General features: G+C 42.9%; 1 protein-coding gene across 9 annotated transcripts in view; it reads right to left on the minus strand.

The window, feature by feature from the left end:
- CHD2 (chromodomain helicase DNA binding protein 2) overlaps nucleotides 1-13,779 on the minus strand; it is a 91,395-nt gene that overhangs the window by 43,090 nt on the left and 34,526 nt on the right. For 7 of the 9 annotated variants that reach the window (XM_032700552.1, XM_032700549.1, XM_032700550.1 and 4 more), the window contains one exon: nucleotides 9,883-10,017. In XM_032700552.1, the coding sequence (XP_032556443.1) occupies nucleotides 9,883-9,944 (62 nt within the window). In that variant the 5' untranslated portion in view covers nucleotides 9,945-10,017. Of the gene's footprint in view, nucleotides 1-9,882; nucleotides 10,018-10,348; nucleotides 11,925-13,779 lie in introns of those variants that run through there. The other 2 variants (XM_032700555.1, XM_032700556.1) reach the window with 2 other exon arrangements.

Below are 13,779 nucleotides of genomic sequence, written 5' to 3' on the forward strand. Positions count from 1 at the left end.
GTTTGTCTTCATTTCTCCATTAATAGAATAAAACCAGACAAATGAAAAGGTGATTTCTGTAAAATAATCCTTTCTAACTGTCACTGGGACAATCAGGAAACATTCCTACCTGCCAACAGAGTATAAAATATTAGCAACATTATATGTCAAGTCAGGCCTTACACTGTACATACCCAGAGATCCAAGCCCTATTTTCAGAAGTTATTTTTGGAATAGGCCCTGTTTTAATGCCCTTAAGTTAGCATCCAAACAAGACCTACTTTCAATTAAACTGGGAGGGATAAGCTATAATTGATTGTCAAAAAAATCACAATTCAGCCAGTCCACCCTCCTTCAACTTCAGCAGAGAAACACCCAAGAACATCAGGAAAGCTACAGCTGGACTGTTGGTAACTCCCTAAAGTGAAAAACCCCTAAAAAATTTGAAATCTGCAAAGACTCAGACAAATACATTACCCTGGTTTCTTAGAAATACTTCAGGCTATAATTCTGTTTTAATTAAGAGCTTGTTCCTGACTTGAGGTGGAAGAAAACCAAATCATTCCTTACCAAGAAAGACACGTTCCTTCCAAGAAATAAGTAGCTGAACAGCAGTGATAAGACCCTTTACAATCAGGCATCTAAGTTTAAAAGGCAATTACAGCATGCATGAAGATTCCAGACTTTCCATTTAGTATTTCGCATGACTTCATTTTATAGGGTATCATCTTTGCTAATAGCAACATACCATTTTATAAGCTCTCAGCAAGTACAAACAGTAGATATGTTTCCATAAGGTGTGAGACAGCTGAAAAAATGACCCCAACACACATTTCTGAAACCAAAAACTGACAAAGGAATGGTTCTAACTGGGTCCATTCTGCCCCAAAGTTTAAAATGTGACTTTTGAGGGACAGAACTTGAATTAAGCCAGGGGAATAAAGGCAGATTAATGACCCAAATGGAACTCTTCCCAGTTTTAAGAACTGTTGTGAATGTTTTTAATCTAAACAAGTTTGAATTCAAACAGCAACATTCCACTGGGCTTCGCAAGCTCCACAGGGATTTGGCACCAGCAAAACCACCCCATGAAGGCTCAGGAAGGCCCTTGGCACATTATTCCATGGCTGGATAATATCAGGGGCTGGATAATACCAGAAACCGTTATGTTTAACTCCTGTTTAAGTGGCTCACTCTTCCTAAAGTGACCTGCACAAACTGTGGGGGACACAGGCAAAGTGACAACCCAGAGAAGATGTAAACACACTGACTGAGATGGGCACTGTGCTGCTGTTAAACATTTCCTTTGAATATCTGAGCTATAAATGTGATGTTCCCTATTAGGAAGAGAGACTATTTACAAGGGATAGTGACAGGACAAGGGGAATGGTTTCAAACTGAAAGTAGGTTTAGATCAGGTATTAAGGAAAAATATTCCTTACTATGAGGGTGGTGAAACCCTGGCTTCAGAGAGGTTACCAGAGAGGTTGTGGACTCCCCATTCCTGAAGTGTTCCAGGTCAGGTTGGATGGGGCACTCAGCAACCTGGTCTTGTGGAAGGTGTCCCTGTCTATGGCAGGGGAGTTGGAACAAGGTGAGGTCCCTTCCAACCCAGGCCATTCCATGATTCTGTATAAACATATGAAATGTCTACATATGTTGCAATACAAGCAAGCACCATCAATGTTGATATGTGCACTCAAGTCACAGGGTAGCTGTAAAAAGGCTCCAAACCACATGAACAAACAAGCTACTAAACCAGTCAGGGAGAGGAACACAAGATGATCTCTGGCTATAGATCACTGGATAAAGATGGGATAATACAGGTACCACAGGGGACTGAGAAGAACTGCATGGGATCTATCCTTTGTCTGGGGTTGGGCAGGGAAATGAGCAAATGCCATAGTAATCACAGACAAAGCCATACAGACACAGCACAGGGATAGTGCAGGAGAGTCAAGTGAAAGATTGTGACACTGAAGATAAATGCCTTCCTAGCTTTTTGAGTTCCCTTGATTTTATTCTGAAAGTCTGTTAAAAAGTGATTGGTGCTTGCCTGTCTCCCAGGGCAAAGAGTTTCTGAGTGATAAGCCTTGAGAAGGTTCAGTCAGTGAAAGAGCTTTTCCCAATTTATTTCCTGCAGGCAAAAGCAGAAATAGAGGGAAGAAGAAAAATACTCCTGCTCCTCTACTCTCCCGACCCATGCACAGTATTTCTAACAATGATGTCCTCCAAGCAGGGACTTAAATGAGAATATCCAAAACACAGCCAGACTCTTCATACTGCTTAAGAGCTAGTCTCAAACAACTGAATGCTCAGAGGATGATACAGCCAACTCTGGGCCATCTTTCAAGGGGTACAACAAACCCCACGGTTATAGGGGTGCCCCTTCCAGATTGCCAACATGTCCTTCAAAAAACAGAAAAATATTTCCCCAACCTCACTTTGTGACCAGCAACCTTATTTTCTTTTTTCATAAACAGGCACATGAGAAGTTCCTATGGAGAATCCACACCTCTTCCACCTGTGCCTGCAAACGTGGCTTGCAGCATTGGGTGTTAATTACATTTACACAGCACGAGGCACAACTGGGCCACAGTGCCACTGTACCAGCTGAGGGATTATGCACCCAGCAGGTATCCCATCCAAAACACCCACCTGAACTGGGCTGTGAGCATTTCCAGCCTACTCTGGCCACTGCTACTTACCCCAGCACAGCACTCCCAAATGCCAAAGGCAAAGCAATCCCGAGCTAAATATATCCCTCACTGCTCTGCTGCAGCTCAGTAAAGCACACTGGGCTATGCTGAATGACAAGGATTTTCCAAAAGTGGGTTGATTTTTTTCTCCACTACAAAGACACCGCATTGTGCTTTCATAAGCAAGCAAAAGGAGCAGTTCATTCATGGTGGGGAGAGCTGGCTCTCTCACTCTCTGATCTTTAAGCCAGAGGCCAAAAATGCTTGGGATGTTTAGTAGGGGAGAGAAAAAAAAAAAAAAAAAGAAAAAGCCAGCAGAGAGACAAAAGGAGTCAAAACCTGTCTGCTTGATTAAGGAGCACCATTGATAATCTCCAAAGGCAGCATCCTTCCCCTTTCCTGCACAGAAAGGGGAGAACAATTGAGGTTCTCAGGGTTTGAAAGGGCCCATCTCTCCCTCCCCAGGAAGCAGTGGAGCGTTTCCGGGCTCCACGTCCCCCATAAGCGAGAGGATCCAGTCTGAGTCCTGGCAGCACCCAGCACCTCCTCACCTCACACAATGAGAGGAGCAGCAGCCTTGGGGTGCACACCTTCCTCAGGTGAGAGAGCAGGCAGGGTTAACTCGCTGTGCCCTCTGCAATTCCAGCTCCTGCCACGTCCCCACCAGCACAAAGGGGACTCTGCACACAGCTGCATCCCGCTGGTAAAGGACATGGAGATGCACGGAGGGGATGGAGTGTGCACACACAATTATGGTTTAAAGTAGTACAGAAAGAGTGGTTGGTTTTGTTCCCTTCACGTCTGCAAACTTCCTTTAAAACCCCTCAGATTAAATCATACAGTGTACACAGAAATTCAGGCCCAAAAACTTTGAAGAGGAACCTGAAGGTGCAGAAATTACTTTCTGGTTCCAGGTGACCTGCAGTTCAGAAAAGGTGAGTCTGATCTGGCCTGAGGGAGTTATTCCAAGTGACTGTTAAAAGCTCTTTTTTAACCAAGAGATTTAAGGCTCATCATTAAGCCTCAGTTTTACAGACAGCACATGGCATTCAAAGCTCAACTGGTGACAGCTCTGCAGTGAAGCACAGATTCCTTCCCATGAAAGATTCCTACAATTAACATATTAGCAATTCTATTAAGTCATCTATACTTAACAATAACACTTGCAATAAACATAAATAATTACAACACAACTTTTTCCTATGGAGTCAGGTGTTGTGGAGTCAGTGGATTCTTGACATTGCAATATCCTTCTTCATAACCACGGTAAAGGTTGGTGAGCAATGAAGTGTTCAGCATCCCACCCCATCCCTTCTGTGGAGCTTGGCAGACACATTCCACAGACACCCTGCCAAGACCAAACACCAAGCCAGCACATCCAGCACAATACCAGACCATTGCTTCAAACTTTTTATTTTTTAACCCTTATTAGTCAAGGGCAGAAAATCACATGTAGTACAGTGTGGGTTATCTCAGACCACAGATAAATACAAAGCGAGCTGGAGACTGAAAATTATAATTTAGCAGCAGCACTGCACGAGCTGTGATTTAGTAAGAGCTACTGCATATTTGGAAAGACTCAGCAACATTTGGCTAATTATATCCAAAAGACAGTACCTGCTCCAAGAAAAGGAGGCATTAACAGCTTGACAGACCTACAAAAGCTTCACTGCAAGTCACTAAGGGCTTTTTTGCTTTCATTTCAATGCTCCTTTACAAAGTGTAAAGGTGGTCTTTAAACACACACCAGCACCTGTTGAAAGAGCATCTTCACGGCATTTCAGCATGTCTTTCAATAAAAACACACCAAAAAGATTGATGTAAGACACCATGTCAGTAGAACAGCACATCCTTTGCTAGAAGGCTGCTTATACCTAATTATGGTGATCCAGGCCATCCCCTCCCCCAGTGCTGTGCTGTCTCTACTTTCCTTGAAGGAGAGGAGATAAAGCAGAACAGAATCTTTCTCCATCCTTTATCACTCCCTTCCTGTGCTGGATTTCAGCTGGGGCAAGGGGAAATTGAGAAGCCTTTTCCATCTTCAGAACTCAAGAGTCTAATTTAACAGTGCAATTCCTGCTGGGACTGTTGTGTGCAACATGAAACAAAATACCACGGATATACACACACCTCCAGGTTATGTATCAGGAGATGCAATTCCACCCAAAGTAGGTTTACTTCAGCTGTCTCAAGTTCAAAAGCAACCAGGCCATGGCATCAGAAGCTTCAGTTCAGTCCCTATGCTCCAGCTCACAGTCCCGGGGACTTCACCTCATGACTTGTTTGCATCTGGCATTGGTAATTGGTACCCTTGCCTGGTCCTCAAAACTAGCACTAATAGGTCTGAATCAAGAGAAATGCCAGTATAAAAATTCCTCAAAGACAGGTTTAGCAACTCAGAAACCTGTTAATCATATGAACAGCTTTCTGAGGTGTGAAACACGAAAAATATAGGAACTGGTTTACCCCTATACCGAATTAGAGAGATTAAACATTGCTGCCTTCCTGTCCAACCCTCCGAGCCCTCTCAGAGCTAACAGGGGAAATGTTTTGGTTTTTTTTTAAATGCAGAAACGAGTGTGGTTATTGTAGCCCAAGGCACAACAGAAGGGATCGGTTTCTTGGAAATGCCACCCCTGAGCCATGGCAGAGCTCTGCTCCAGCTCGTGGAGGAAATGGGGGAAGGTGCAGATAAGGGCAAGTGTTGCACTCAGAAGCAGGTGAAACACCAACCCGACAGAAAGTGTAACAGACTCTCATCTAGGATCTGAGCCATGTCACTGTCCCCTGGCTGAAGGCAGGGGTGGATTTGGGCAGGAGTGGCAGGAACACGCCTGCACACACGTGCTCTCAGCTACGGCAACGCCCCAGCCCAGCACATGCTGTGCCACACGGACACTTTGGCACAGGTGAGCTCTTGATTCCTTTTTTTTCATTTTTATTCAGCAAAACTCATGCATTTAGAGAAAACATAAAAATTTGTTTAATTAGCTTAAGATGTTTAACTGAAAAAGAATGATCCAGAAGATAATGAATTCCAGCTAAATGTAGCCTTCTTGCAGTTGGTGAGCCCTTTTTATAGTTCTGTATATACTGTATCCATCCCTGGCAGCAATCGCAAAACAGGGAACAGAGGAGTTGAAAGCCTCAGGATCGTGCATGCATAATTAGATGAGACATTTCCTCCATGAGGGTAATGTGAAACAGAAGTAACAAAGCAAAACAAGAACAATCTCCTTTGTGCTGCACACAGATTACATCACGATTCATATGAATTCTTTGCACATTATTCCTTTTGTGTCCTGCACTGATCAAGGGTTTTCCCTTTTCAAAAAAGGCTCCTGACAGTTTCATAAAGGGTTAAAGCTTAAAAGGGGGAGGGGAAAAAAATCCTCGCTAAAAAAATCCAGCAGTGCAAATGAAACCGAAAGCCTGGGGACACGCACGATGGCCGCAACAGCTAAAAAGTAACCCATCAGCTGGATAAAAAGTTGAAACCCACAGTTAAAAGCATTTTAATAATTGCGTTTAATGCTTCTATTCATCTCAAAGAAAATCCATTGAAAAAAATACACGTGGAAAGCTAACAGTGAGTTTTAGTAATTTAAGGATACTGAAAAAAACCCAACAAAACAAACAAACAAAAGAAGACACGTTCCAGGAATACTACGGTATTCTGCAATTCCTTTTGAAGTTAAAAAAAAAAAAAGGCACCAAAAATAGCCCTGCTCTTTATCAAGTCACTTCTCAAAATAGCCTACACTATTAAAAAAAAAAAAAAATTAAATGCAAGCCCACGCCCGGCAGATGAGAGGAAGCGGGGGGAGCCGCTCCCGGCGCAGTGATCCCGATCCCGCTGCCGCTCCCGCGGGAGCGCTGCGCGCGCAGCCCGCACCAGCCAATGGCGGCTCGGCCGGCCCAGGGCGGCCTTTGAACCCCCGCACGGCTCCCGCGGCTCCGGCGCGTCCGTCAGTGCGGCACAAAGAACAGCCATTTTGTGACTCCGCTGCTCCCGCACCGCCGCGACAGCGCTGCAGCCCTCCCCGAGCGCTACCCGAACAACAAAGGGGTGCCCTCGGCTCCCAGCGTTAGCCAGGGACGGCAGTTTTTGCTGTACATGTTCATTTCCCTGCTCTCCCCCCCTCGCCAAATGCTGTTTCGTATGTACAGGCATCTCCATAAAATGGCTGCCACGTCAGGCAGGGTGTTGTGCTGTGCGAAGGCTGCACAGCCCTGCTCTGGGAGGCGGCTGCTGAGCAAACAAACGCCATTTCAGACCTCAGACCCCCAGCTCTCTGCTCAGAAAATGGGCTGACAGCTACCCCACCACGACCTTTTTTTTCCAAAGAACAAGATGGTTTAATGCTAAAGCAGCTCAGAGCTGGATAGACACAAAGGCTTGTCCAGCCCTGCGGCTTCTGCAGCAGAAACCAGTCCCACATGGGATATTGCAGAGGTGGGAGAGTAACTGAAACAGATGCAGGCCAAGGAAAGGAAAACCACAATGTATCCCCTGCCTGTTACTTGCTATCCCTCCAAAACCACTCCAAAACTCAGCTTTAGGGAGACTCCCGCCTGCCTCTGGCTCTGCAATTCCAGTGAGGGCTGTCCATGGATGTACTTTCACACGACCTGCCTCTCAGAAACACAGCACACAAGACACTAGAAAAGACATCAGATTGTGTTCAATTATTTAATGCAAGCCCCAGGCACATAGGTGATGGTCAGCAGGAACTGCAGCAGACCCACAGCAACTTCTACCCCACGTGAGGAAAGTTGCATGAAATCCCTCAGCTCCAAGTTTGGATTTACTGTCAGTGCACAAAGGGCGGTTGTTGCTGTTCATCTGGAAAGGAAGTGAGTACACCCCTCAGCTTACAAACTGCAAAGAGTTAACACCATCTCCCACCCAAGAACAATCATCTGCCTTGGGACAATCCTCAGGTATTTGTTTGTTCAGCCAGGACCTTGCATTTCCTTAGGACTGGAAAGGTGGGAGTCAATTCCAGACATACTCCTCAGTTAGGACACTACAGTGCTGTACAGGAATTCTATTTTCTTCCACTTTAACACCCTTCTCTAGTCCTGCAGTTTTGCTTCTCCAGGTGAATGTCATCTGCCACATCCACCTCCTCACCACCCAGGCCTCCCACCAGGGACTCAGTGACAGGACTTCACCAACTTCCACAGATGCCAATCTGTCTCAGCAGCACGTGAAGTGCACACACCAGTGCATTTCTGGGTTACAGTACAGCAAAGTGGAGGCTTTACTTCCTAGAAATCGTTTCCCCTACAACTTCAGGTCAACCTCAGGAAGTAAAGCCCATTTTATGACATTCAGCTGACTCACAGCTCAGAAATAAGCTCGACAGGGTTCACTTGCATATATCCTGTGTTCAATTGTTCCCACACTTCAGGTGAGTTGGTGTTACCCACAGCAAGTTTATCTTGAGAAAAAAAGATGTCAAGGGGGAGAAGGATAACCTCACACAACAGGTGTTTCATGTAAACGGATCAATTATGATAAATAACCTTTCAATGAAAACCCCAAAAGCACTTGAGACACTATGCAAATCCCATATGCCTAAGGACAAAACCCCAGAGGTCTTCTTCCTGTGGGACTACATGGCTCCCATTTCAGCTTCTATTCAGCATAATATTTCTAACACAAAAAAATACCTTTCGATTTCCTGAACAATTATGCCTGTTACTGCTGATAATCTGCACTTTAAAAAAAGCATAAAAACTTAGGTAAGATGAATCATACGTGTTTTCAAAGTGTGAATTTTCACACAGTATTTTGTGTGCAGCATTTACAGTAAAGAAAGCACAGTCTTGAAAATCTGATGTATTTTTAAACTGCATTATTGGAAAGCTCTGTATAGGTGCTACATATAATACTTTAACAGTCTCTGAGGCTAATTCAGTTAATAATAATTTCAAATTAAACAGACTTACCCATATCCATTTTAGGACTTAAAATTTGACTGCAATTTTAATACACCCAGAATACCATCCAAGTTTATACTAAAAGGTTAAAGTAATTTGATAATATATGTATTCCCACAGTATTTCAAGTTCGTGTGCATAAGGAAGGTTAAATCAAGACATCAGAAATACTATTCAAACACCTGAACATCACATAGAGCACATGTGATACAACAGACAGTTCAGAATTCTTTTTTATTGATGTTAGTTAAAAATGACTGAAGACAACACCAGAGAAAAAGAAACAGGCCATGATTCAATTAAAATTGACAAAATGCAAAACTCAAGAATATTTACAAACTAGAAACAAAAATGCATATAATTTCTAATTTTTGAAAGAGCCGATCCTTTAAATACAAAATGAGCGATTTGATAATTGTGCATTCCCAGCAAACAAACATTTCCAGTATTTCAATGCTTTTCCCACATCAAGGTTAAGTTTATAAAAATCTGTAAAGAATCTCATTACTCGACAAAAGTAAATAAAAAGACTGAGCAAAAATACATTAAACAAAACAAGCAAAGCATTTGGTACCTCTTGTTAACAGTCCCAGTGTATATTTTATGAAACAAAATGCCATCACCAGCGGGACAAAGTCTAGTTAAATTGTATAAAAATACTCTAAAATACCTCAACAGTATCAAAGTTCTACAAGCTCAAATAAAATTTGAAGTAAGGGGTATCAGACAAACAGGCACTTTCCAGTTTATATTTTAAAATGAGCTTTTTTTCATTCATGTAACTTTTTCTTGTGTCTATTTACTATAATTTACTACTACACCAGGCTTCTGTATGGCCCTCAGTTAAAGTTTAGACTTCTGAGATTCTTCAAAGAAAAATTTGCCTTGTATGTAAAATGGTGCAATGCAGCAATGGCTAAACCGACAAGGTCATTTTTCACAGCACAAAAAACCTAAAAACTGAAATTCAAAAGCTGGAAAAACATCCCACAGAGGCAAGGGCTGCCCTGAATAAAGGTACAGTACCTTTTGCCTAGGACATAGGCCCTTAAGTCACAACACAACTTTCAGAAATTGCTACCAAAAAAAATTAGGGTGTGGCATGCTAACAATCTCAAGGTCATTCCTTAAAAAGGAAGCAAAATCAGTAAAATGTTTTCTATTAAGCACTGACAGTAACCCAAGGCTGTCAAAGTAAACAGGGTATTCACAGGTTTTACAAAAAAAAAAAAAAAAGAAAGTTGATAGGTCATACCTCGATGCATTGCTGTGGACTGAACCCTCCTCTCCTTGGCTTTTGTCCTTATTTCTCATCATCTTTTTATTCTTAAAATATTAAGAGGGGGTCAGGGGTGTCTGTTTGCTTTGAAGTCCTGTGCCCAGGTATTTACTGTCAAAAGTTGAAAGAAAGGTAAGGTCCCAGTTCGTTTCACTGGCTTTCATTATCAGGAACAAAGTCCTGACGCTGCAATGATATTGTTATAACAATACACAATACTGATCAACACGGCAACACGGAGATTTAACACAAATAATCATTTTTACAAGAAAAATCCGAGAATAAACACAGTAGAGGAGCATCCTGCAAACTTTCCCAAAGTAACACTGGATGCAAATAATCTCTGTATCTTATTGCGTCATCCCAATACAGCAGAAATCGGTCGAAAATCAAAGTACACAAAACGGCAGATATCTAAAAATTATTATTATTAATTGCTCACCTACCTGATCCGTGCACCGCCGCCAGGACCAAGTCGATATTAGTTTCGGGTAGTGGAAAAACATTAGATCCAAAATACTTAAAATTATACGGATAAAATACAAATTTCAGAAAACGAAAAAAATATATATATACTAATCCCAAAAATATGCTGCCGATAAAGCAAAAGAAGCAATAATTAGTACAAAAATGTCCGGGGGAAAAAGCTCATTAGGAGAGCGCACAAAAATGGAGGTACGCCATGGCTTCTAAGCTGGAAAAACAACGACCTGGGCTCTCTCCACGGCTTCTTCTTTCCAGCAAGGCACGAAAAAGGAGCCCTCAAAAGCTGCTTTTCTGCCCGAAAAAGGTCCACTCAGCCCCCGATTAGTGCCTAGGAGAGGCAAGGGGCTGTGGGGGCCCCCTGAGGCTGCCCGAAAGTTAGGGAAAGTTGCGTAAAGTGTTGGGGAAGGCACGGAGCTGAGCGCGCTCTCTCTAAGGCACAGCCGCCATCTAGAGCTCCTTCCCAGCTCTGAGCTCTGCCTTTGATTGACACTCTCTACATTTACCCCACAACTCAGGTGATGTACCATAGACCCACCCCTTCATTTCTACCAAAAAAAGAGAGAGCCTCCACCTAAAGGGTGCCTGCTACCCCACAGCCCTGGTTCTTTCCAACTACCCCAGATCATGGGGCATCTTAACCCCATGTGGCTCAGGCACCCTTTGGAAACCAGAAAGAAATGGAATTTGTGCCTTTTGTTTAAAAGATTTGCTAAATATTTCAGTGCCTGGGCTAAAATTACTTCCTCTCTGGACAGGAAGTGGTGCTATTACAAGCCATTTTGAAGGCATGAGAGTGGAGCTCCCAGCCATGCAGGCACCAAACAGCCCACCCTGGGGGTCACCCCACCCAAGGGGGAGCATCCCCCCAGTTCAGTGGCACAATCCCCAAACAACAGCTCTTCCCTTCACCCCCCAACACTGGCACTGGCAGCGTGGGACAGGAGCATCACCCGCTCCCAATCCAGCCCAGTAGGGTCAATATTCCCCTCCAGCTCAACAGCGCCTCCCTAGTGGTTTTCCCCACCAACTCAAACGCAACAGGCACCATTTCCATCTGCTCCACCAAGGCACTGCAGTCAAGTCAGTCCAAGCCCATTAAACTGCTTACTTTTAATGCACTCTCTTAACCCATTCATGGTCTGTAACAGATTTTAACATGACAAATTAATTTTAAAGCTGCACAATAGCCAAGCTGCAGAACTGGAAATCAATGGACATCTCCAACACGACCTCCTGGAATTGAGAGGATGTACCACTGAGGGAATGGAAGTGATCCAAGCAACCCCGACCACTTGATTCCAACCACCATTTGTCTTCCACGAGCAAAACCAACTCCTCGAAGCACAAGGATATCTTGGATATTCATAAGCATCGCAACAATACAGAGCCATCAGACACTGGGGGGACCACTGGAGGGGAAAGGGGTAATGGGCTAGTCTGGGGTTCTATGGGGACATCCATGGCACAGCATCCCAACAATCCAAAACCATTGGCTTCGACCAGTAGAACCAACATAGTCCTTCAACTCCTCCACACACACCTGCCATCTGCACCTCCAACCACCCATCCTCTTTCCACAAGGGGTTTCATTAGGAACACTCCATTGCCACAGTCCATTTTAAAGAATTCCACAATTATTTACATAAGACCCCTTGCACCTCAACTGCAAGAACCAAAAAACCACAATGCAAGACCATTCCAAGCAATTTTGGGTAACGCTAAGGAAATCCACTCATCTGAATGGGGATCCCTTTAGGTTGGTTCCAGTATCCAATTCCACCACAAAACAAGACACAGCAAAACCAATCTGGAGCAAGTGTGTACCATCAAAACAGCTGGATGGGGCAGGTATGAGCAACTCAGCATGGCAAAAATGGGTATTTGCAAAGAAGTCTGAGCAAGGTAAATGGCTAACACAGTGAAGGAGGGTTTGTTTGGGTTTTCAAACAGAACACCAAGGTTATCTCAGAACCAGGCGTGTCATCTTGGCCCTCCAGCACAAAACAAAGACAACTGTGAGTTTCAGGTCAAATACATAGAGAAAAGTGCCTACAGTTCAACTATCTGATCCACTAGAAAGCTGGAAGGAAACTGGGGTTTTTTGAAATTCATTTGCAAAGGTTAACATGTCATCTGTAGCAGTATCAAAAACAACCCCATTCTTTCTCCCCAGACACATGGTACAGTATTGCCCTGCTAAGGCTCCATGCAAGAGCAGGGAAGCAGGTTGGACACTTGCACAAAACAATTTTAAGACCAAAGAGATTGTTTAGGAAGTATGTTGTCAAGGAAATATGTTGAAAAGTTTCTGTACCCACAACCAAAACATACACAACCAAAGAACATACCTAAAAAAGTTACACAAAACATTCAAGTACTCCTTTATTGTCATATTTTCCCAGCCTTCAATTTGTACCAATTCCATCTTAAAATAACTAACAAAGTTCAGCAGCAGGGCCCTGACAATAGGCCAAGTACTGAAAACCCCTCATATTAAGCACCTGAATGAACAAGCCAGCGAATAAAAATTCATTGGAAGTCATGGCAAAGTGAGCATAATTTGCAAATGAAAACCACATTTGAAATCAAGTATAGCACAAAATTTTGCCTTGCCTTCAGTACTTAGTAGTTTAAGTATTTCTCACTTTAATAGCAACCAAAAATGTAACCCACTTCAATATCAACATAATAAAAATATTCAGCCAGAAAGGACAAACACAAAGTGTGAAAGAAACCAAAACCTTTTATTAAAAGTCAGTTTAAAAATTACATTTTCTCCAAAGGGGTAGCAACAGATCTTCAACCAAATTAATTTGCCTGTTATGCAAACACAATCTGAAAGGAAAATTCTGCCACCCAGTCCTCAAACAGATCCATCATTGGATAGTCACTGATTAATTCAAGTGCAAAGTCCATTTTGATAGGATGATCACAACCCAGATCTTCTCTGGCTTAATAACACGAGAGTCCACGTTTTAACATCCTTTTCTTGGACAGACACATCACAGCACTCATGCATTAGTCCATTTCCTCAACCTCTCAATCACCAGTGGAACTGCCATCTTGGTGCCTCATTCGTAGACTCCTTTTGACACTCTTCATCTGATTGGATTCTTTATGGAAAATTAAAAGAAAAATGCTGTTGGAATACACATCATAGCTTTAAACTAAGACATTCAACTACTGTACCTTCAAGATAGTTCAAACATATAGCTGATGCTTCATTCCATACTACATATTCCATAATATCTGCTTTTATCAGGAACAATATCAAACCATCAGTTAAAGAGTCAAAAATATAAAATTTAACCAAAACTATAAAAAAGGGAGAAACAATTAGAAGTTCAAGAAGCTTTGCATGCTCCATAAATTCCATTTGAAATTTCT

This window comes from Chiroxiphia lanceolata, chromosome 12 (assembly GCF_009829145.1).
Source record: "Chiroxiphia lanceolata isolate bChiLan1 chromosome 12, bChiLan1.pri, whole genome shotgun sequence".
Taxonomy (NCBI): domain Eukaryota; kingdom Metazoa; phylum Chordata; class Aves; order Passeriformes; family Pipridae; genus Chiroxiphia; species Chiroxiphia lanceolata.